We start from the raw sequence: 26,116 nt of genomic DNA, 5'->3' as shown, positions 1-26,116 counted from the left end.
TGGGTTTTGGATGATCTCTACGAGGCAAAATGCCAACAGTATAAGCATTGACCGCGTGGCAACAAATATTATCAGGGCATATGAGGAGAGGATTCCTGTGTTTTTGAGCGAGAGACGAAGATCAGGACAAAATAATTCTGATCCACTAGAATTTTGGTCTGATTACTGTTACACTTAACCAGAGTTACGTGAAATTTCATGTATTAATCTATCAGTCCCTGAAACTTCAGTACCAAGTGAGAGTGCATTTAAGATTACTGGGTACTTTACGCGAAAGCAGTGCTCACGAATGACTACAAAGTCACTTGAACTCTGAATGTTTTTAAGTGATAAATTTTAATTTATGTGGTCTTTTCAATATTTGGTCTTTTGTATATTTGGTCTTTTTTATTAATCTATATTAATAAATATTCACTTTACTCTCGTAAATCTAAAGAAACTGAATAAAAAACCCAGAAATATCTTTTAAAACAGCCGTTTTTTAAGTAAAAACAGGTCGTTTGTGTTTTTCGGTAAAAAAACGGAAAAACAGAAACGGATTTCCGTTTTTTTTTTCACCGTTTTCGTTTCGTTTATATATATATATATATATATATATATATATATATATATATATATATATATATATATATATATATATATATATATATATATATATATATATATATATATATATATATGTGTATATATATATATATATGTGTGTGTGTGTGTGTGTGTGTGTGTGTGTGTGTTATTTTTTTTTTACAAAGGCTTTAAAAGACTGAATTTGACATATCTGTACTAGTCTATATATACTGTTAAATACTTTAATTTCAAAAATCCGATTAAAAATCCAAAACTTCAAATAAGAAAAAGAAACTAACTTCTGCAAATTACGAAACTTCAAATTAAACTCATACAACACTTCCAATTTTCTTCTTTTTTTCAGAACCATTTGAAAATATCATATACTCATTCAAAACTAAGATAGTTCAACTTTCAAATCGCAGTACGGTCATCCAAAATACACATATTAACTATTTGAAAAGCGACAAAGTAAAAACAAGATGCACACATGACTAGTGGGCTTCCCGCAGACGCTGTTTTGATGAACCTAAAAAAAAAAAATATTAAAGACTCAAATCTTCCAATAAATCAGGGTCAAAATAAAACCAGGTCGTCACTAAATGGGGCGGAGAAGAGATCATAAGGAATAATTTAGAAGAAACTAGAACTTCTTGGGAGAGGGCGAAAAGTGAAGCCTTTGCCCTTTGCCAAAAAAGGGCAAAAGTGAGTAGATTTGGGGGAAGAGCGTGCACAGCAGTATTGACCTCAGGTGGCTTTTAACTGTAGTGAGTTGTTGGTAGCAGTAGCATTGTACCTCTTTCGTTTAACTCCCCTATGGTCTCGAAACTCTTTTACTTGTAAAACATGATATCGAACTAGGGCAAATATATGTGTATGGACCAATATCGCCCATTGAGATGTTCTCCGAGGCACTTTACTAAATAAATTTCAGCTATTTGTTTTTGCTGAAATTCTGGTCCTAATAGCATCAACACCGAAAACAGGAACTTTTCAGGGTGTAGTAGAAAGATGGACAATTTCCTTTTTAATAATTATAACAATCGTTCCAAAAAGAAATAATTGGTTTGGAAATCAGGCTTTTAACGATTCTAGGGAACTATTTTAAATTGACAGAGGGTGAAGTCTACTGTGTGGTGTGACGAACCAGAACAGCTAATCACTAGCCACTATCTATGACCACAGTTGTGTGAACGTGTCTGAAGTCAGGTGAGCATTCCTCATTAGACGGTCAGTAGGCTTAGCGAATTTTATCTCTAGTTTCGTTGTCGACCGGTCATTTCGCTATTGTCACATGACAGGGGATTGAGTTCAAATTGCTGGAGAATTTTTTTTTTTTTGGGGGGGGGGAGGGGGAAAGAAAAGGAGTTAGGAGGCTTCAACCTTTTGTGGTGAGGCGAGAAGACACAACGAGTTTTCTCGTGTCCTCGCTAGGCTCTTTGGCTTAATATTACGCAAATTACAAGCAAAGATCCTTGATAAAAAATTATAAGGTGAAAAATTGACTTTGTGCGACTAACTTTTTAAAGGCTTATACATAAACTAAAACGGTAGAACCGTTTGCCCCAACATTCATACAAAAAAGTTGAAATCTGATACGCGTTTATCAAGGACTGGAATAGAGAAAGCCGCTCAAACCTCAGAACAATTGTACATTGAATCTTATTGAACGACAAGCATCAACGAAAAACCGCGTGGTAAACTTTTTACTTAAGACGCGGTAAAAATAGTTTCACTCTATCAACAAAAATTCTGTCGCATTCCCCCCTCCCCTAAAAAAAACTGTCCCTAAAATTTGAAGCTTTATCCTCCAGCCATTAAACCAAAGAATTATAATAACTATAGCTTTTGATATTCTCATTGTTTCTCATATGTTTTCAGGCTATTATTTTATAAGCTGATTATAATATTTATTATAATAAATATTATTTTGTATTAATATTTTTTATTTTAGTTATTATTTATTTTATAATATTATTATTTTTATAATATTTATTATTTTAGTTGTTATTTATTATTCAAACTAGCACCGAATCTCACTGGATGACAAACATGAAAAAATATATATTATGGTAAGAGTGAGGATCAGATAAAATTGTTCCCCTCCTTCAACAAAAATTCAACCATTTTGAACACCACCCCATCCCCCTTTCTAGCAAAAAAAATCCCCTGAAAGCTGAAAGTTGCACCTCGATCCCACAGGGTAGAGAAGACTCACCGTAACTTTGAAAACTCTCATTTACAAAGGAAAAAATCATATATTGGTTCATTGATAAATTCGCCTGATTAATCAATTGATTAACATACTGTGCAGAAGCTTGTAGTGACAGATAAGTTGAAAAAGAGAGCTTGAGAATTATTTCCCCCCAAAACTCACACTGAGTCGCAGTTATATTTGAAACATTCAGGCATCATAAATAGTTGATAGCATAACTTAAAATTATAAAAAGCATATAGCTCTAAAAATCATCATATGACCTAATAAGAGACGAGGAAAGACTCGTGCTGTTTTTGGTACCAGGACGAAACGGTAACATCTTTTTTTCTCAGTGATATCAATTGATGACAAGTGAGCTGTAGCAACTGCCACTCCCTAGACATAGAAAAGTACTTTATTTTTGCGTTCCTAACAAAAAAATCGATTCTTTTTCAAAATTAAATTTTGAAAATTACCTTTTTTAATCAAAAAAGTTGTTGCAACCCCATAAGATGATTAACAATTTATATATCGTATTACTATTCGTGGATTTGAGACGTTAGTTTTCAGAGAGATATTGAGATTCCAATTTTGAAAAATGAGAATCCTTGGTAGCTTAAAGAACATCAGTACTTCACCAAAATAGCCTCATAAACGAGTACATAAATTAAAAACATTCAATACACTATCTGTCTTCAACTGACTTTAATGTCACATTATTCAAATATGCCAATATTTCTGGTAAAATGTCCTGGTGTTACTCAAAGTAAAAATGAATAAAATAAGCACTAATAGCGTCTCTTTGGTAATTATGCTAGGCTGTTCCAGACACTAGAGACCCAACGCTGAAACTAACGTATGATGAGCTTTCTAGTTGCTTTAAGGAAGTCGCAAATTGGCTGCCAATGGGCAGCCAATTTGTGACTGAAGGAAAAATCTCGTTTTCCAAGCTCGTAAGCTTTGGGCTCTTTGCCGTTTAAAGAGTGCAATTAACTTCAGTCGATTACAGGTCAACACGAAGAGTTAGGCTAACCATATTGATGTCTCAAACGTAGAATAAAAACAAATGAAAAAATCTTAGTGTAAAAAAAAACAATATATATCAGCAATTTTGGATTTTATTTGTCTTATGGCCACTGGACCAAGCTTTGTTCAGTGAAGTGACTTTAATCATTAAAACTGCGTCCAGCATATACCCCTCCCCAAAAAGGGAAAGCCACCCCACAGAAAGGCGTACCCTGAGATATAACCAGATTCACACAAGAAAAAAAAAGTACAATTTTTTTTAGAGATTTAGTTTTAAGAAAAAACAAAGATACTAAGGAGAAAGTATTTTTCAAATTCTAGGGGTCAATTCCGAGGCCGAATTCAGAATTTTTCTTGGGGGGAAAGCGGTTCGGGGTTAGTGTTTTGTACAACAAACCCTGAAGAAATGCATCAGAAATTCATTAATGTGTATTTTCTAACGTTTTTACGTTAGTTACGTTACGCTTTTGTTACATTAGTCGGACAAAATTTCAGGGGGGAAGGGGTAGACCTAGTAACCCCTCTGGAAACAACCTTGGTCAATTCTACCCCTTCAATTGACATCTCTGGTTAGTGCAAAGGCTGGAAGATCTTATTCTGATTATAGGCTAGTTATAATAAATGGCAATGGGTTTTACAAACGAAAAGCTAGAACCCCGCACAAAATAAAAATTTTACGTCCGTAGAAAGGCCCATATAAAAAATATATTAGCTTAAGCTACTTTAGGTAACTTATAGTCCTCGAAGGAGTATTATGCTATGCCTAAATACTGCTGATGAGATGCAGTGTTAGAGCAGAGATAATCAATCCAACAAGTTTTACTATCAAGCAAAGAAGTCCGACACGAAGTTTAACGACATAATTAAAATTTTGTTCTCTTTGTTATTATTTCGAAACTCTCTTGAAAAGTTGGCATATCTAGAGGATCACCATATCGCTGGCAATTGGTAATCACTACATGCAAGCAGGAACGTATCCAGGATTTTTTTTTTCGGAAGGGGGGTACAAAAAAAAAAAAAAAAATTTGTTTATATTCATTTTTCTTATGTTTTTACGAGTCGGACAAACATTTGGGGGAATGGGGGTTAAAACCCCCTAACCCCTCCCCTGGATACGGCCTTGCATGCAAGGCCCATACAAGACGACAATATTGCATTACGAATCAAGAACTTGAAATATTTACCAAATGAATTTTGTATTTTGGTCGACCACACCATCATTCCAACTGTATCGAAGATCTACACTGCTCTGATAGACTACCTTGTGGGGGAGTAGTGACGGGTGCGTTAGATGGATGGGTCCTCATTTCTCCTACTTTGCTTCGGCTATTCCTTCGGGTACGTTTCTTAGATGGCTTCTGTGGTTGATTTTCAGAGTTTTCTCCATTCACGCTTGGGATCAAACCATTTGCTTCACTCTGACGCTAAAAGAAAAAGAGAAAATATTACAAATTATTTAATGAACCTTTCCACCAGGGTTGTCACAAATAGCTAGACAAATCGTTAAAAATCATTAGCAAATAGTCTAAAATCGCAAGACTAAAGGCAGATCACTTATAAACCTAGTTTATATAAAACCTAGCGATCTAATTTTTTATATTATAACTCTTCACTTTTCCATTGTTGCTGTTTGAAATAAGAATATTTGATAAACTTTGCCACCAGACTTCAGCCGGAAAAACGAACTAATCCACAACAGAATTAAATTTAACTGTTCGCCAGGTTTTTTTTTTACTTTACCAGCAAGACAAAATTTTGCAGTGCGGAAAATCAAATTTTTCATCCCTGATCTGAAAAAACAATATATATATATATATATATATATATATATATATATATATATATATATATATATATATATATATATATATATATATATATATATATATATATATATATATATATATATTTCTGAAAATTTGCTGTTCCACTGCTAATTGAGATTATGAAAATTCTGTTCCATTGACAATCTGGATTGTAAGTTCATAATCTAGATTGTGAATTTTACAACTACGCTCGAAAGAAAGATTGTGGATTTGGATTGTTGATTTTGCCCAGTCGTCAATTGAGTTCACAAACCTTTGTTGTTCCACAGATTGCGACTCCACAATCCAGTTTTATAAACTAGTTTCATGAACTTCATTGTTCCACTGATAACTCTCAATCTACTACTACTACTACTACTAACAACTCACCGCAGCACATAGCCGCCTGAGGCCAACACAGCTATGCACGCCCCTCCTCCATCCCAATCTATTCAAGCCTCCCTTTTTACGCCCGCCCATGAAGTTCCCATTTCCTTTAAATCTTTCTTTATGACGTCCTCCCACCCCAGATGAGGACGACCTGCTTTCCATTTAGCCAGAGACGGTTGGCCGAAAAGAACAATCTTCGACAATCTGTCATCCTTCATCCGCACAACTCTTAATCGTGTTTTAATAATTCGGTTTGTCAGTGGAAAGGGCCTCTTATTGGTAGATAAACACGTGGGGAGAAATGGCAAGAGAAAAAGAAGAAGAGAGGGAGAACGAGGGAGTAAGTGAGTGAGAGAGAAAGTGAGAGAGTCAGCGAGAGAGAGAGAGCGAGGGAGAGCGTACCTGGTTATGTTGTTGATACTTTTGGGCCTTCTGTCTTCCTGACTGATGGGCACTTGACGTAGCATAAGGAACCGTTTTAGTGACTTGTCCAACTGCTTTGGTTCTTCCTTCTCTAAATACCTAGAAATGTGCAAACTATGAATTTCTTACTATTTGAAATAGCTGCACAGACTATCACCAATGTCGTGCAGCACTTCACAAAAATTATACTAGAAATCTGGAAATTTTTACCATATATTCAATACATAACCTAACCTAGGTACCTCCCCCCCCCTCTAAACCGCAGAAAACAACAGTTCAAATATCGTAAACGCAATGAAAACTACCCTTTACATTCCATTTCTCAATAGCGGTCTCTTGAAATATCGGTCTTTGACATCCTGAATTGGAAGTTACAATTTTAATCAGTGCAAGATGACCATTTCTGGGTGTTTGTCCCCTTGTTCTTAAATTGTGCAAATTCACGTATGGTAGTAAGTTTTCGTAATTTACGAAAAGACTGCTCAAAATTTAATGATCAGCAGTAAGTTCAAGCCGATTTACAGGGTTTGTTGGCATACATTATCAATAAGCCAAGTTCGAAGAGAAGAGACTTCGCATTCGTTGGGTGTCAAGTCGAATTTCTTACTGTTTGAAATAGCTGCACAGACTATCCCCAATGTCGTGCAGCACTTCACAAAAATTTTTACTAGAAATCTGGCAAGAACGTTTTAGCAGAAACACGGTAAATAACCAAATAATTTTGCAATTATATCTATAGCAAACGCAGGGAGGTTGCACTTAAATGCCCTAAAGGAAGTAGGAACACTTAACACCCTAATGCGAAAACATGATAAAAAGAAAAATACAGGACGTAGAATTATTAAGAAAGGATGAAAAAAAAACACTTAAATACTTTAAAGGAAGTAGGAACACTTAACCCTTTCCGGCACGAATTATGAAATCGTCAGAAAATTTCGCTTTTTTTTTACGTTTACTATGTCCCTTGGCTTAGAAACTTACAAATAATGAACTAAAAAAAATTTGTTCCAACTATGAAGTGAAATATAAGGTGGTGTCTCGTAGAGACCACTTTGACACATGTGCAGGAAAAACCTCACTTCTGGCGAAAAGACTTTAAGCAGTTCTCTGTGCAATTCATTCGCAATGAAACTTTTCAAATTGAACATTGCCATTTCGTGCGATGGGGCTCAATCTTTGTACTACATTGAGCTCATCTTCTTGAAGTACCCTGAACAGGTAAGTGTTTCGATTGATCCAATCTCTTTTCTGGAGGAACGTAAGGCTTGAATTTGGGGAAAACTTCCAATTTTCTGGATGGCCGACCTCTCTCACCCTTGGACGAATAACTTCCAACCAAACCAGTGACAATGCGACATCTAAAATCTTGCAACGTCATCTTATTAGCATCTGGTATAGCGGAAAACTTGAACAAGATAAATGAATTGATTGTTGTAATGTCGATGAAGTGCCACAGTAGGCGGTGCCACCACTTTCTGCTTTTTCTGTCAATCCCATAGAGAGACTTCAACATATCAGCTTTGTCGACGCATCCCATAAACTTGTTGTACTCGACGACCACGTTTAGGCATGTAACTTGGGTAATAGATCCATCTTTCTCCTTCCTACCGATCCGTGTCACTTCTCTTTCTTTATGAATCGTCGAAAGAAGTTGTACACATCGTTTGTCCTTCCAGCATACACAGTGGATTCCATCTGAACTCACAGCGTAGTCCGAATCACCTCGTCTCAGCTCTTTTTCGGCTTTGAGTTTGGGTAGACCTTTACAGTTTGCACGAACTGCATCACAGCAGTAGAGCTTGCTGTTCCAGGAGGTTTTTTCCATTTTTTCGATGAGGTTTACTCAACCGAAAAAATTGTCACAATAAATGTGATAATTTTTGCCTTCCAATCCCGTGGTAAGATCGATAACTACTCGTTCTTCAAGTCCAAACTCTCTATGGTCAGCTAACTTCCTGGTGTAGACCTGAAAATCACAAACGAAACCGTGCGTGTCTGCTCTGACCCAGATCTTGTATCCTCGTTTTATGGGCTTCATAGGCATATACTGTTTGAAAGCAATACGTCCTTTGAATTTGACTATGCTTTCGTCGACGGCCTGCTCTTTGGTAGGCTTGTAAGTCCTTCGAAAGCTTGAGCGTAGTTTGTCAATCAGAGGTCTGATCTTGTACAGTTTGTCATAGTTGTCACTTCCTTTCCGGGGTAAGATCAAATTATCATTTAGATGAACGTGAGCAAGAAGCCAGCTGAAATGGCTTTTATTTATCAGTCCAGAGGTATAAGTATCTCCGAGTTAACCGTGGCTTTACCATAAATATCGATAAGGTGGTACTGTCTTGACACCCATAAGCATATTTATTGCTAAAAAAATTTTCATTTCATCTCCAGTAATTGGGGTGAACGAAACACCTTTCTGAGTAGCATATAAGTTTGTTTGAAATACGATGTGGTCAATCAGATTAAGAATTTAGAATTAAAGAATAAAAAAGAGCAAATTTATTTTAAGATTTTAGATGCTAGACTTAGTTTTGTGGAAATTGCTTGAGTTTCATTTTTTTGTCGAGCTGCTGAAGTGGTCTCAAACTCAAACCACTCAAAAAAAACAAAAAAACTTTTTAGCATATATTGCAAGGTGGTCATTGGGGACGACCAGTCTCTCATGTCAAATATCTCCTTATCGTGCTTCATAACTGAAACTGTGATGCTACTAACTTGTACTCTACTACACAAAGAACAAATTGACAGGAAAAACAATATTAAAGATACTACTATTTCCAAGTATTTTAAACTTTCTTACTTTTTATTAAAAAGCAGCACGTGGTCCAATCTAAATACTAGGTGTCACCTCACTAGGTCTCAATTAGGCAGCCTATAAAATTTTGCCTGCCATAAAGCGCTGCATAGGCATATGCTAGACCAGTGGTTTCTTATTTTCACCACATACGGATCATGGAAAAAAAATATAAAAAGGTGGTTTCACGTTGGAACCACTTCGTCGGAAAGGGTTAATGTCCTAATGCAAAAATATGGTAAAAAGAAAAATGCGATCGAAGATTGCTCAATTAAAATGAAAAATTGAAGCGATTGCGATCTATACTTTAAGACTAGATCTTATTTTATAATTACATAACAATCTTATTTATTATTAAAAACTCAATCTTAAATGTATAAGGAAGGATGTACATTTGTAATATTTTTCAGGTCTCACTAACGAAAAGCAACCAAAAGGGCATATTCATCTTTCGCTAGTGATTCTTGATAATGTTCCAATTTAATTTTTGGCTCCACTTGTCCTTAAGGATATGGAGAGAAATAGGGACAAATTTTTCACTAAGATAGGTATGAACGGACGGCAAGAACTGATTTACCAGTTTTTGTAACATTTTCCGTTTTCCTAAAATAAACAACTATGAAAAATACCAGAAATACATGAATTACATAGACAACAAGAAATTATAGCAAAAATAAAAATTCACAATATATAATGGGAAGATTTGGTCCCAAGCCTTCTGAGCCTTTATTTGGACCTTTCTATTTGAAATTTGAAGACTCTCAAACTAAAATTCAAATGATTTTATTGTCAAACGCCTTATAAAAATCACAGCAATAGCCTTCGTCATAAAAAATACTATGAAGACCCTCTCAGCGCCCAAATTCACCGTTCGACTGCCAAATTTACGAAAAGACTGCTCAAAATTTAATGATCAGCAGTAAGTTCAAGCCGATTTACAGGGTTTGTTTGCATACATCATCAATAAGCCAAGTTCGAAGAGAAGAGACTTCGCATTCGTTGGGTGTCAAGTCGAAATTACTTCACATTATCAACACTAATTAGAGACCAGCCATGGAATCGACTGGCAATTAAATAAATAACAGGGTTGCCATATACTTTTTCCGGGTTTTATTTGAAAATTGGGTGAGGCCATATTTCTTTTTTTTTATTATAGGGGTGTTTTAAACAAGCTTATAGACCCCGGCTCCAGGGCATATTGCCGCATGGGCGCAGTATACAAGGCATAAAAAAATTAAATTAATAGAACGTGCATTAAAGAATTTCGAGCGATACCCATGCGTCTTTTCTTTATTGGCGGCAAACAGAATACGATGTGTTATTGGTTTACTATATAACTTTGAGAAAAAGAAGGTCAAAATAGCATTTTCGCTCTGCAGTAAAATTTAGATCTGTTTTATTTATCCAACGATGAAAGCAACAGAAAAAAATTCCCCATAGACTACAATAATTTACACAATTATTACCAACTTATACGATAAGTCTAGATTATTACCAACTTATATGAATGTGGTAATAACTCTAAAAAACAGATTATAGTCGTTCACTTGTGACACCAACCACACTGAAGCTCGCCGGGAAGGCCTAAACAAAACCAAAATATGACCTAGCCAAAATACAGCTTATCGAAGTTACACAAAGCGGAACAATGGGATATTAATAATACTAACAAAACTAGCTGAAGAGGCAATAGAACGGCAGACATAAAAAAAAAAGTTAAACCGTAGCGTGTACACGTTTTGTACACGCTTTGTACTGCTTTCTCTAAAAAATCCCTTTGTCTTCCCAAGAAAGAAAACTATTCCTGAAAGTTCCAACTCGATACCCGAGTCGTAGAACAAAACCAAACTACCAAACTACGTCTTACCAACTACTCATTACGTCTTCGCCAGGTAGGCCTTACCAACTACGCACTACGTCTTACCAACTACGTAGTTTGGTAACGTCTTACCAAACTACGCATTAAATTTCATCTCTTTTTAATGAAACATACGAACTACATACAATCGAACAGTTCGTGGTAACGTGCAAGGAGCGACCCGGCTCAATAGTAACTGAAACTCTAAAAAAAAGGAATTTTGACACCAATAGATACATCAAAAGAATCAGATTTTAATGCTGATTTCAAATATATAAGTTTGATCAAGTTTAGTCTTACCCATCAAAAGTTACGCGCCTGAGAAAATTTGCCTTATTTTCGAAAAAAAGGGGAAACACCCCCTAAAAAACATAGAACCTTAATGAAAATCACACCATCAGATCCAGTGTATCAGAGAACCCTACTGTTAAGGCTTCAAGCTCATATCTGCAAAAATGTGGAATTTGTACTTCTTTGCCAGAAGAAAGAAAACGGATGCGTGTTTATTTGTTTTTTTTTCCAGGGATGATTGTATCGACCCGGTGGTCCTAGAATTTCGCGGGAGGAATCATTCAAACGGAAATCAAAAGTTCTAGTGCCCTTTTAAAGTGACCAAAAAATGGAGGGCAACTAGGCCCCTCCCACGCTCATTTTTTCCCAAAGTCACCCGATCAAAATTTTGAGATAGCCATTTTGTTCAGCATGTTCGAAAAATAATAAATATGTCTTTTAGGATGACTTAATCCCCCACAGTCCCAGGGGGATGGGCTGCAAGTTATGAACTTTGCCCAATGTTTAGATATAGTTTGGGTTATCGGGACGTATACAGACGTTTTCTGGGGAATTTTTTTGTGGTTGGGGGGGGTGGGGGTGGATCAGGGGTCACGTGGGAGGATCTGTCCATGGAGGAAGTTTTCATGGGGGATGAGACATTGCTACGAAGGGGGCGCCGGATTTCCCAGCATTATTTAAAAAGACAATCAGAAATTAAATTGAAAAAAAAAACAATTTTTCAACTGAAAACATTTCAACTGAAAATTGTTTCGACATCAAAACTTAAAACGAACAGAAACTATTACGTATATGATTGGGTTTACCCCCTAGTCAATACCACGCTCTTTACGCTAAATCTTTACGCTAAGCTCTTTACGGCCTTTGTGATTAAGGGGTCATTCTTAAAAAATTGAAAAAAAAATTCGAACTTCAGCGTAAAGAGCGAGGTATTGACTAGGGGGGGGGGGACCCCCCTAATATATATAGTAAGAATATACGAATATAGAAGTTAGTTACGTAAGTTAATTCGTAAGTTACGTAAGTATATTTATATTATAATTCGTAAGTATATTTATTACTAATAAAAAAATTCGCAAATAAAATTAAACAACTTCCGAGAAAGCCATTCAGCCAAAAAAAAAGTAAAATTAATATGCAAATTTCGTTTTAATTATTCATGTAGGGTGAGCCAAAATCAAAACCTGCATGAATTTAAAAACGTTCAGATTAAAACTTATAACGAACATAAATTATTCCGTATATGAAAGGGGCTGTCCGCTCCTCAACGCCTCGCTCTTTACGCTAAAGTTTGACTCTTTCTCACAACTCTATTTTTTAAAACAATAAAAAACTTTAGCGTGAAGAGCGAGGGGTTGAGGAGCGGACTGCCCCTTTCATATACGGAATAATTTCTGTTCGTTTTAAGTTTTAATGTCGCTCCTTGCTTTCAGTAAAAAAAAAACTTAGTTTTTTTATTTAATCTCTATAATGAGATCCCTTGCCATTGTGAAAAAAAACATGCTGTCTTAGAAGCATCAAAGAACTAAACGACTGATCTCCATTTTTGGAGATCATTATAGGTCTCCTCTTTTAAGGGAAACTGTTACCAGATTTCACGTTCTCATGTTCGCATTGTCTTAGTTTCCATATTAGCTATGCGTCCGCTGAGAGAGGTTTTGCCGAAAATAACAGTTTTTATCGCAACTGAGTTACAAACGCTATGTTGTGTAAACAAACATCTCTTCCGAATGGTCTAATTGACATTGCTGTAAGACGTCAGCGCTCTAGTTACAGCCGATTCTGAGATACAAATGTCAAAAATTTTAGACTCGTTTTTCCCGAATTTTGGAAATACATATTCGGAAAAACCGTTCTCAGCAGACGTAGAGCAGACAGATACCACAGATTATATATAATAGATTATATGTTAAGTAAAAAAGAGAAATTACGATTTTCTGTCCAGGGCGTAGGTATTCAGGGTTTTTGATAAATCGGAAGCGAAGTGTGGCTCGATCACCCGTGCGTAAACAATCTTGAGACATCTCCAAGATTGTTGCCGTCTGTCTCACACTGCCACAATGAACTGAAATATATAATTATATGGCAAAAAAAATAATAAATACTAAAATACAAATAAATAATTAAAGACAACAATAAAAGACTTTATACCAAACGATAAACAAACACACAAGTTTAAATCCTTCTAAATTTTTGAAGAGAAAATACTGTCAATATAATTTTTCCCTTTCTCAAATTACGTAAAATAAGCTAAGAGCTTAATAATTAACATTATAACCGAAATAGTACAAACATTAAGATATAGCCAAAATTGTTGTTGGTGCTTGGAAGTAGACCTTGTCAGAAACGCCAGGGATGTATTTTCTATTGAATTTATCAGCCCTTCGCTAATATTTAATTAATTTTTAAATTTATTTTATTAATTAATTAATAATTCATAAATTATTTTCATTAATTAACTGCACCCTCTAATTTGTTTTAATGAACGTAAAATTTCAAAAATTAAAAAATAATTATAATTGTTAGATTACTTATTTGAAATTTTGCGCCCCCAAAATTCTGCGCCGGGGCACGTGCCCCGGATATTAAATTGCCACTGGACATTGAATCTGCCCGTTCCTATGCATGCCCTTAGACTAGGGTTTTTTACCGAAAAAACACAAACATATGGAATACCTGCATATATTACCAGAACAGTGTCTTTGTGAGAATGTTGATGGAAAGATACATCTCTGTGTTGAATTTAACGTGGTGATATTCAACGCTCTCTGTAGAAAATAGTATTTCTTGCGATTAACTTGATCATTTACACCGAAATATGATTCTCTCTACATTCGTGCGACTCTCTCTTGCTTAACAACAGAGAATTCAGTTTCATCCTAATCAACACGGCTAGGGATATTAAACTGGAGCTTTCAGGGGATGTTGAACTAAACCAAAAGACCCTATATAATAATAATAATTTATTCATAACCCACTTTTATACAAAACAAGCGGAGTAAATTATACTAAAAAGGAAGAAAGATCAAATACAGAGAAACATAGATAACTTAAACCTTAATCACAGACAAAACACGCGGATAATATTATGGTTTGGGCCTAGGGACACAAAGGCATGTCTTGTTAAATTAGTACTAAGCAATTCAAACGATTGAATAATGGTGGTAGCACCATACATCTTAATAATACGTGTACTACGATATGAAGTGGGAAGGTACAGTAAAACGTGCAATATCTAAAATAAGCAATGCGAATCTGGTGCAAATCATTCTTATTCATTAACGAATACATTCCACTTAAAAACAAGACAGAATGGTCACAATATGTAGAATACATTTTATCTAAAGTTCGGCGTGAATATTTTCCACGGTTAGGTACAATTTTCTCATATCCAATCTTCAATTTTCTTTAACATCTGTCAGAACCTGAAGTCGCAGAAAAGTGAGTGTAGAACAAATACTAATTCCTAACCACCGTAAAGTCGCAACATTGCGGATTACTGTGGATCCACAGGACAAATTATGAGCTGATGATTTGGAACTGAAAACTAAATATTCACATTTATCAACATTCAAAAACAGGCCAACATCCCGAAACATCATAGAAATACGTTGCGCAGATAATGCCAAAATAGACTTGGTTCGGCTTAAAACTAGCAGGTCGTCCGCATACGCAATATAAGACATCAGATAGATTATAGAAATACGAAGGCTTGATTCCCAATAACACATTTTGAACGCAAGCATTAAATAGATAAGGTGATAGCACTTTACCCTGTCGTAATCCAGATTTAACTGGTATATTACCGGAGTACCCTGTACCAGATTTTAAACGAAGAAACGAATTACTATACCAAAATTTAAGTAAATGTATGACAGAAGGGTTCACCCCAAACTCTGACAAAGAGTGCCACACTTGTGCATGGCAAATACTGTTGAAAGCTTTAGACAAATCCAAAGCGCAAATATGTAACTAGTAACCTTTAGACTGGGCATCATAAAGAATTGAAGCTAAAACCTTGTGTGCATGTTGGCACCCAATACGAGGTTGAAACCCAAATTGGTTTGAGTCTTTCGCAGTTCGTTCAATAATATATGGGAGCAGAACATATTCAAAAATCTTACTAATGCTGCAAGCACCGTGATGGGCCTATGTGAACTGCAATCAAAAGGGTCTCTTCCACGTTTAAGAATAGAAATTGCCGTTCCGCAAAGGAAGGAATCAGGTACCATTGACAAACATAAACAGAACTGAAAAAGTAACTGGAGCTGAGCGACTAGTGCCGGACGTAAATGGTAAGCGCTAATCCCATCAAGATCACTCAATTTAGACTTAAGTTTAAGCATCCAACTAACAATACTAATAGTTGATATAAGGAATAACATGACGTTGCAAAACTTTAGGTGGCAAACATTAGAAACTAAGCACTGAAAATGATAATGAGCGCTATACTCAATCTTACAAAGAATATTTTTATAATGCCTAAGCCAAGAGGAATCTGGGATAACATCACTGGTTCCTAGTGAATCAAATTTAGACGCATTAATGACTTGTTTCCATTGTACCGCACTTTTAGGGAACTCAGTACCATTATATCGAACCAAACGAAGATATCGTTCAAACTCCGCTTTTGTCTTACTTTTTATACCAAACACCTGGCATAGCAAGGGCCACCCACGCGCAATCCAGATGCAAAGCCAGAATTTAGCACGATTTTTGACGGCTTTAAGACCCGGGTCTTCTTTCCAAATTGGACTTCGAGTTTTGAGTTTAACCCGGACAAGGGGGACCGCCACATTCTCAGCTTGTTTTATGCACTCAACTAAGCGGAGGTAATAAACATTCAGTTGCCCTCTGGCTTATGGCAAATAAACACTCATGCACAGTAGATTAAAAGGGATCTTGACGCAGGACAACAGAGCTGTTAGGGTAGAAATATATAAAGGCCAATTGGCTTGGCTCCACTCTCGTTTCATACACCATCTTTTCTAAGTAGTAGCACAAGGATACTTAGATGGGTCAGCGGTTAATATCATAGTAAGGGAAAGGTGGTCGAAGTCACGTTCGTCTTCGTCAACATTAATAACAGAGCAGGGAACATCGGCGGAGCAGATACAATGATCAATATTGGTCATAGTACCACTATTATGAATATAACTGTAATTAAGGACTTTAGGTACTATGCGGTAACCAATTGGTAACGAATCTAAAACTAAGTTGGTACGAGTAGAGGAGCTCTAAACATCCCAATTGAAGTCACCTATCAATGAAGTCACCTGGCTAGTGGTCACCTATCACTAGCCACCGATACCCATGCTTTTCAATATTGCATAAAAGAGTTTTAAGGGATGAGCAGGCATTAGAAAACTTAGTAAGTGAAGCTAGAGTTTCTGACTGAAGATATATATTTATAAATACAAGGTGACCAAGTTGTATGCCATAATATACCAGAGGAATGAAGTAAGACAATTGACAAAGGAGTAGCTAATCGTTTGATAGCATATGCAAGGCCCCCGGAGGGTCGGCCTTTTGTTTTGCAGGCAATGGTGGTAAACACAATATGGTAGCTGGTTCTTCTTAGAGAGTTAACGGAGATGGCAGGAAGTAAATGTTCTTGCAAAAACAAAATGTCAAAATCATTCATTTTTTTTATTTAATTCCAGGGATTTTCCCAAACGTTCAGCGTCGATGACACCTTCACACTGCTTAAAAATCATAGCATCATAATTAGCGGGCACCCCCTTAACAACGCCATGAAATTTCTTTTCGCGCATCATGACGTCACAGCTATTCAATACAGTAGGAACCGCATCGCTGAAAATATTTGCTGCAGATTGACAAATCTGAACAAACAGCTTATAGCCAGAAGGCTTTATGCTGTAAATAGCTTCATGACCAGGAACTTTGTTAATAGCACGAGCCCGTTGCAAAGGGTCGTCAAGTTTAGTAGACATTTTTGAAATGATAACGGTGGCGGTGCTTTCGATATAAGGACTAGCATAAGGAATGGGAAATGATGGAAAATTCAAATCATAAGCTGTTACGTTTTCTTTGATGAAGTTAAGGGTACTATCCAGAGCACAAATTTTAGAAGCAAGTTTATGATAAGCAACAGCAGGAATTACCGGCACTTCAGTGGGTGAAATAATTACGTTGACACTGTTAACTCCTCATTTTTGCACTTCCGAAGCAAATCAATCATACCTTTCACATGCCGAGCGGAGGCATTATCACCTTTTCTCTTTGGTGCTGTTTTGCTACTAGGGTATATTTCTGTCCATAAATCAACTTTAGCATCTTTGGGAACATTTTCAGGAAAAATCTCCCCTGCACGCCTAATAATAATAATATACATCCATATTTTGAAAACAGCGCATCTGCAATGTTTTAGAAGCAGCTAAGGGTGTTTAGTGGAAAGTCTCAGGGTAGGTTTAACTGAATCTAAGGACACTTGGTGCATTTAGATTGCTGAAAAGGCATCTGCAAACTAAATGTACATTGAACTTTTCCTCTTTTATAACATTCATAAATCCAAACTCGATCATTTACATCAAAATATGCTTCACCTATATACGCTTTTCTACTCTCGTGCGACGTTTACTTGCTTAACAACAGAAAATTTAGTTTCATCCTAATCAACACACCACCACTTTTCTTGAGAGCCAAATGATTCACGAGCAGTATTAGCCTATACTGTCTATTTGTTTTGACTTTCATTAACGGCCAAGAAAAAATTTAGGTGATACAAGTTGATTAACAGGACAACTGAGCGTCCGACAAGGAGCATTCAACACCTTTTGAGCAGAGGGACAATTTCGTTCTCAGATTATAGCACAGCCTATGGCCCTCAAATATATAGCACGTGATCATTTCTTGGATTCCCATTGGTTGTAATAGTAGTCAAGCGCCTGTACATCCTCCCAATAGGAAATCTAAATCCTCCCGTCTTTCTCAGTGTAATTTCGCTTGTATTTATAGTCCAGTTAATATAAGATATTCGGCAACAAGTTTTTATTCATTAGTTTCTGACAGTTTTTGGGTTCTGTCAGAACATTAGTTCTGACATATCATGTTCACATAAACACTAGAATTTGAAAAGATATTTTTTCTCAGTAAAAACAAAATTAAGGCAAAAAAAAATATCTTTAAACAATATAAAATATAAATCATCTCCTCGTGAATTCCTCCGATGAAAAATCCTCCCACTCACCAAAGTAACAAATGAGCTCTCGGACATGCTGTACATTCCAGACAGAATGGCAATTTGAGAGCTATTAGACGAAGTTAATAGCGTTTTAGCTTCCTCCTAGTGAATAGGAGCTTATTTGTCAGCAATAATTAATCACTAATGTTACCGTAAATAATTTAATCACTGTATGAACAACATAAAATAAAGACAACAAATAAGTGGAAAGTGGTGGAAACAGAAAAAAAACAAATAAATAGGAAATAGAAAAACAGGATTTTCACAAGGAACCCACTTTCACTCTACATCTTGATTAAGGAACAAAGTATTTGTTTAAAAAACTAAACAAAAAGAGAAAAAACGGTAAACGAGACTGCGGCCATTATATAAAAAAGATGAAAATTAGAATAATTCGGATATTTCGCCTGTATGCAAACTAGGCGTCCTCAGCACAAGAGAAACAAAGATAAAAAAAAACCCACTAAAAACAAATAAAACCACCACCAATAAAAAACAATTTTCGCAACTTATCCACGTAGGGAAAAGAAGCTATTGGTTACTTCGATGAGAACACCACAGCAACTGAGGTAAAAATATAAAAATTGTAATTAAGTTAATTATTCTGTTGCGAAATAATCCTCTTGTTTGATCTCAATTATTTAAATCTCAATTCCCTAATTGACTATTGGTTCACTTTTCCAAAGATTATCCTAAATTGAGTCAATATTTAAATTTCCCTTGTCCCTTTTTATCGAAAGACTAGCAGACATATTTTTTCTTTAATTTCTATAGCCACCCTCACCCACTGAGAAAAACCTCTATCATTAGAAATAGCCGTGGCCTCATCAAATTTTACAAAATGTTCAGGTTGAAAGAAAATATGTTCCGCCAGAGCTGAAACAAAAGTTTCAGAGGGCTTGCTTAATTCTAGGGTTTTTTCTATTGAATTGCGATGCTCAATAAATCTTTAAAGAAATTGTTGGCGAGTTCTACCTATATAAAACTTCCCATGAGAACAAGAAATCTTGTACACCGAACTTACAAAATTTCCCCGGGTTAAATCCTTCCCAGAATTAAAAAAACTACCCATTGGTCACACCGATTGGAAACATGTATTAATGTCAAATTTACACAAAATTCGTGAAAGCTTCTCCCCCAAACCAGGTAAATATGGCAATGAAATGAACTGTTAGATATAATTAACTCCGAAGACTGTGAAACTTCAATAACCCTACTATTATGTTTAATACGTCTTTCTATTATTTTATCAATGAACCTAATTGAGGAATTATTACAAAACAAACTATCCCTCAAATATAGCAATTCTGAATCCAGAAATTTCTGGGAAGAAATTTTGAAGGCTTTTCTCAGTAGGCGAGGAAGGCTATAGAAATTAAAAAACATAAGTTTACTAATCTTTCGATAACACCGAAGCAACTCAAGTTGCTTTGGTGTTCTCATCGAAGTAACTCTAATAGCTTCTTTTCCCTACGTGGATCAGTCGCGACAATTGTATTTTTATTGGTTGTGGTTTTATTGTTTTTTTTGTTTTTTTTTGTTTTTTTTTTATCTTCGCTTCTCTTGTGCTGAGGACGCCTAGTTTGCATACAGGCGAAATATCCACGTTGTTTTTGTTTTCCATCTTTTTCTCTACTGGCCGCAGTTTCCTTTGTCATTTTTTCTCTCTTTGTTTAGTTTTTTGTCATGGCTGGCCAGTTCGGCTTAAGATCTTTCAAGTATTTGTTTATCTTGATTAGGGAAAAAACTACTGGCATATCTTTGATATTTCAAGAGCAATTAGGGGAGGATATGAAGTGGAAACATTCCAAGATTGTTGAGGATGGTGTTTAACTTTAAGACACTATGTGTATCCCAATTTTTAATGGTTGTAGCTGCAACATCTCAGGAACGGCTAAGATTAGTAAGTAGAATATATAAAAAATAAAAAAAATAAAAAGCTACTTTTGAGGGTTTCCTTGCCAAAACTTCTTGTTTAGAGACATTTATAAAAAAATTTACAATAAAATAATTTTATTTTTATTGATGATTTTTATCATTCATTTTCATTTATATTTAATAAAATAATTAATTTCATTCATATTATTCCACTGTATTATCAGGATGATTAATATAATTACTTTAATATAACTTCAGGTTATTTTTGCTTTGTTCTTCAAGAGAAAACACTCCTTGAACTAACATAGATAATAGGTTTTATCACTTCAAATACAAATTAAAGATTTCTAGTAAATATAGTCATAATTGACTAAAATGTATTATACTCTATTAATATGAATGAATGAATGAATTTTATTAGTAACCTGTCTTACAATCAACAGAAAAAGACAGAGGACGAACAAGAAAAGAAAGAAAAAGCAAAACTGGCAAGAAAAACATTGATATTTATGACTGATACAAGATCAGTCCCATTGGAGGATAATGACAATGCATTTAGAGGCACAAACCCCCTAATAGTTCAAAAGTCATTAATGCTTGCCAAAGTGCTTGCAAAAGACCACCGTGAGCTGGGATCCATTTCGATAGTCCCTCTTAAATTTGGGTGACCTTTTATTTTTAGTCATAAATGACTAAAACGTATTATACTCTATTAATATGTGGAATATGTAAAGAGATGTGGACCATGTTTTATAAAACATAGTCAAAAATGTGACTGACGTTCATATATTAAATTCACATAAATCACACAACATTCACATGACGTTCAAAGACGTTATGATGTGACCTTCAATTTAACCTTGAATGTGACCTTCAATGGTAATAATATTACTAGGCTGTATAAATAATAGTATAATATTACTTGGCTGTATTATTTTGGACAATAAAATAAAATAATATTACTAAAATAACATTTTATTTTTAATTTTTAAAAATAAAATTACTAGGTCCTGCAGGTTACGTAATTTAGCAACAAGTGGTATATTTAACTCGTTTTGATTTAACTTTTTTATTTAATTTATAATCGTTTTTATTATCTCAAAATCGCTTTTATTTAACTAAAAGTTTGATACTTGAAAACAGAGCTGATTGTCAAATTTTTATAATTAACTGAAAACCGTTTTAATTTAATTAAAATCACTTTACTTTAACTCGAAATTTAGTTTTTGGACGACCGACTTGACTTTCAAATTTTACACTAAACGCAAAACCTAAAAAAAAAGAAAACAGAGGAAGTCTGTAAATATCTTACAGACTTGCTTACAGACCAAGCCAAAATTTCATTTATTTTATATTTCATTCATACCCGTTTCCATTAAACTCAAAATTTCATAATTAATAACAGAGTTGACCTTAATTTTTTTTTATTTAAGACTTGTTTTGCGATACAAAAATACTGAATTTACTTGTCTGAAAATTTGATATTGGGCAACCAAGTTGACCTTCCAAATGCGAAGGAATTTCGCACTGAAATTTATGACGTTTGCCAATATAAAATTCGCCTTTTTAGATTTTGAATACAAATTTTAACCAAATCTAAACCAAAAGAGTTATGAATAAAGCAGTTACCCATTGCCTGGTAGCGAACCTGGATGGTTGTAGAATGGTACAATACAAGGATTTCTCCTTCAAACTCCCAGCAAGCAACAGGATTCAATGAAGGGGCAATCATGACCATCCCCTTGCGCAGTAGTGACTTCTTCACCTTAAATAGAAACCAGAAGATAAAATGACACTAATTTAAATGATGATCCAGACAAAACTGTCTTTTCATAATAAAAAATACAAGAAGAAAAACGAGAAATTTTCTGAAGACAATGAATAAATACAATATACAACATAAGCGGACATTTCGGCTATATAAGAAACAGCCGCCTTCAGCGAAATATATTGTAATAAAGTGAAAAGAAACTACCTCAGTCAAAAACTCGCCGAAGAAAATAAAAGAAGAAACTATAAGAAGAAGTAAAATAATCATAATAAGAATAAACTATAATAAAGTATAAGAAGAAGAAGAAATATAAGAAGAAAAACGTATTATAAGCGAATATTTCAGCTACAAAACAAACAGTCGTCTTCAGCAAAATATATTGTAAAACAAAGAAAAGAAGCTAAATTGCTCAAAAACTCCTCGAAGAAAATAAAAGAAGAAATATAAGAAGAAGAGACTATAAGAATAATAATAATAAAAAGAAAGTATAATAAATTATAAAGAAAAGAAGAAGAAAATATAAGAAGAAAAACGTAACATAAGCGGATACTTCGGCTATAAAACAAACAGCCGTCTTCAGCGAAATATATTGCAAAACATTGTAAAACAAAGAAAAGAACTAAACTACTCAAAAACTCGCCGAAAAAAATAAAAGAAGGAAAGACTATAATTATAATAATAATAAAAAGAAAGTATAGTAAACTATAAGAAGAAAAAGAAATATAAGAAAAAGAAAATATAAGAAGAAAAACGGAACATAAGCGGATATTTCGGTTATAATAACAAACAGCCGTCTTCAGCGAAATATATTGTAAAATAACGAAAAGAAACTTAATTACTAAAAAAAAACCTGCTCTGCTTCTATTAACTACCGTTTCTGTAAGTTTACTTTACGTCTGTCTCGTTCTTAACGTAATACTAAACTTGCTAGGAAATAAAAAAAAATAACATTACCTGCCGTATAGCGAAACTTCAAAAAAATGAATTGCAATAATAAAAACTGGGCATAAAAACAGACAACTGAAATAAGTAAAGCAAAAGAATATATAATGAAGTTAATAAACTCTCTTTTTTAGATTGAAATTTGTTCTTTTAACTGCTAACGAAAAATTGAGCAAAAAAATGGGTTTTAATTTTATTAAAGCAGTGAATAAATAAAAACAAAATAAACACTTAATTAAAAAACACTCCGAATATTTCGGCCCCACGTCCGGGAGCCTTTCTCGACGGAAAAAAAGGAGAAAAAAAAAGTTCTTTAAAAAATAATATAGGTGTCTATTAGGTGATCTTTATTGTTTTGCTCAAGTATAAATACAATCTTCACCTTTTGTTAGATTCTCATTGATTGTGAGGAGACGAATAGTACCCTTATAGACATTCGTTTTTGTCAGTGAATGGAAGTGTTATTTAAGATGTGAGTTTATTTCCTAATTGTTTATTTATATTTCTTTTGTTTTTTCTCTCTCTTCGTGCGTTAGTTTTGTTGTATTTTGATATATATTATTTTTTAAAGAACATTTTTTTTTCTCAGTTGAGAAAGGCTCCCGGACGTGGGGCCGAAATATTCGGAGTGTTTTTTAGTTAAGTGTTTATTTTGTTGTTATTTATCCACTGCTTTAATAAAATTAAAACCCGTTTTTCTTGCTTAATTTTTTGTAAATAGAAAAGCAGTGTGGTCTGAAGAAATTATCTTTTCTTTTCATGGCTAAAAATCAAGTTTTGTAATACTGAACTGGGGTTGATGCCACTTCTGTTAGAAAACATCGTTCAACATTGGATAGTAGTAAAAATAATTCCACAGTAACAAATTCAGTTTTCAGTTTTCTTGAAGGCTTATCAGTTTTTTTCAGTTTTCAGTTTTTTTAAGGCATCCATTGAACGATTCAGTTTTCATCAGGGCAACCATTGAACATTATCAATATTCCAAAATTTACTTGCAAAAAACCCTAATGTTCAAAAAAACAAATCAATATATTAAATAATGATAATAAATATGTTAATATACTTTTTGAGGATATTTTTTAATATACATACTTTTCGGCAAATCCAAAACAGGACTGAAAATACAACATATTGAGGAAAATACCACGGAGTGGTGGCGCTGCTTCTCATAGCAAAGTCTTGCTGCAGTTGGTGAATTTTTTTTTACAAAATTAGAAAATCAGTTTCAGAAATCATTCTGGATGACTAGTGTATTTTTAACTGAAACACATATACTTAAATACCTTATTGCATATAGCCGATGGTGGCCAGCTTGATGTAGAGTAGTTTAGAGAGGTGAGTCAATTTCCACCATAAACCTTTATGTTTTTAGTGGTTACTTTTTTTATTTTTCTTTAGAGAAGAGGGGGGGGGGGGTCGGTTTATTTGAAGTTGAGGTATTTATTTATAGTTTTGTGACGCAAAAATTTTCGGATAAAATAATTTTGAGCGCTCTTTGATGTTACGCATACTTTAACCGCCTTGTCAACCAAACCCGAACAATATGCTTCTTAAATATGTTACAAAATATTCTAATCAGCACTTAAAGGACCCAAAACTGAACCCGTTCATTGAAAATAGAGACAACTGAACCCGTTCATTGAAAATAGAGACATGTATATTGGGATTTCCCCCAAAACTGAACCCCTTCATTTAAAATAGAGACATCTATATTGGGATTTCTTGTTTCTATACAGATCGATGAGGAAGATTGCACTCAGGAAGGTAGTCATAATTGATCATCTACATATCATGAGAACTCCAGAAAAACTCTTCCTTCCCACTGCTAAGCCCGTTTATTAAAAGAAGTCAGAGATGTTTCAAATAAGAGTCACCAAGGGAATGATCCTGAAACCCACTCTCAAGTTCAATCTCGCACAACCCATCTAAGAATGACATTCAGTCATTCAAGATATTCACATTCAAGCGGACTTCAAAGACTCATCAGGTAGAAATGCGGACATGTTATACCTTATGGGAAGATCAGTCTGAGTGGCGAGGTTCATTCGCTAGAATGAACCTTATTTAGAAGACACTTTTTACGTATGCACAGGCCGTGTTAAGGGGAGGGGCTAAAATTAGATATTATACTAAATCCTGACGATTTTTTTCGGGGGTAATTTCTTCTTGGGTACAATTATTTGGGGGAAAATCATCATAGGGAGAATCTGTCAAGTGAAAACCTTCCTGGATGCATCTTTCCAACAATAGAAGTTTCCATATGCAGCCTTCTAGCTCTTTAGTGAGTGCAATCGTTGGAGGGGTGTTCCCTTCCTCGGGAGCTTTCTTCAGATCTTTACATCGCTTAGCCCCAAACTAGATCTAGAACGGGGTGCGTCTTTGCTTTATTTGGTTTTCCTATTTCTGTATTTAAAGAGAGAATTCGTTTAAATGAATCGCCTGGTTATGCAACACTGCAAAATATTGAAATTTGTCCATAAACGTGTTGTTTTGCGCTTTTTTATTATATGGTAAGGTACCTTAAGTCAGACGGCCAGCAGGCGATGGCATGTAGGCTACTAGACTAAAAAACTGGCAGATATTTGAATCATTCTAGGTTTGGTGTCTACGTTAAATATACAAAACCTAAAATAGTTATACGAAAAAAAAGTTACAGAGTACTGTACATACAATTCAAAATACAAAACTGTGGAGTTGAATTTTCAAAATCTTAGCCTATATAAGCCTATTTGGTGAAACGGCCTTGAATATTTCACACACTAAAACTGTTATAATACCTTCTTTAGAGCAAAAGATGCAGTTTGCCCCCCTCTAACTTCTTTCACAGGCATCCTCTTTCTATGAATACTTTTAACGGTAATAGGGACAAACTGTCCAACTGGATCCGGTCCTAACAAGAGTGTATCGTTGAGTTTAATGCAGCCACGCAATGTCGTGCCAGAAACAACTGTGCCAACGCCCTAGAAGTAAAAA

At 34.8% G+C, this 26,116-nt stretch overlaps 1 protein-coding gene across 3 annotated transcripts in view; it reads right to left on the bottom strand.

Moving 5' to 3' along the window:
- Positions 1 to 795: 795 nt before the first annotated feature.
- LOC148953791 (GTP-binding protein 1-like) overlaps positions 796 to 26,116 on the bottom strand; it is an 85,069-nt gene continuing 59,748 nt past the window's right edge. For 2 of the 3 annotated variants that reach the window (XM_089086815.1, XM_089086816.1), the window contains exons 9-14: positions 25,921 to 26,103; positions 22,060 to 22,195; positions 13,280 to 13,413; positions 6,388 to 6,507; positions 4,975 to 5,214; positions 796 to 1,096 (exon numbers count right to left, since the gene is read on the bottom strand). In XM_089086815.1, the coding sequence (XP_088942941.1) occupies positions 5,008 to 5,214; positions 6,388 to 6,507; positions 13,280 to 13,413; positions 22,060 to 22,195; positions 25,921 to 26,103 (780 nt within the window). In that variant the 3' untranslated portion in view covers positions 796 to 1,096; positions 4,975 to 5,007. The remainder of the gene's footprint in view (positions 1,097 to 4,974; positions 5,215 to 6,387; positions 6,508 to 13,279; positions 13,414 to 22,059; positions 22,196 to 25,920; positions 26,104 to 26,116) is intronic. The other variant, XM_089086817.1, reaches the window with a different exon arrangement.

Source organism: Artemia sp. Qi Xiang Cuo, chromosome 3 (assembly GCF_049724085.1).
Source record: "Artemia sp. Qi Xiang Cuo chromosome 3, ASM4972408v1, whole genome shotgun sequence".
Lineage (NCBI taxonomy): Eukaryota > Metazoa > Arthropoda > Branchiopoda > Anostraca > Artemiidae > Artemia > Artemia sp. Qi Xiang Cuo.
Note: the sequence above shows the minus strand (reverse complement) of the source record. Positions and strands in the feature narration are given on the sequence as shown.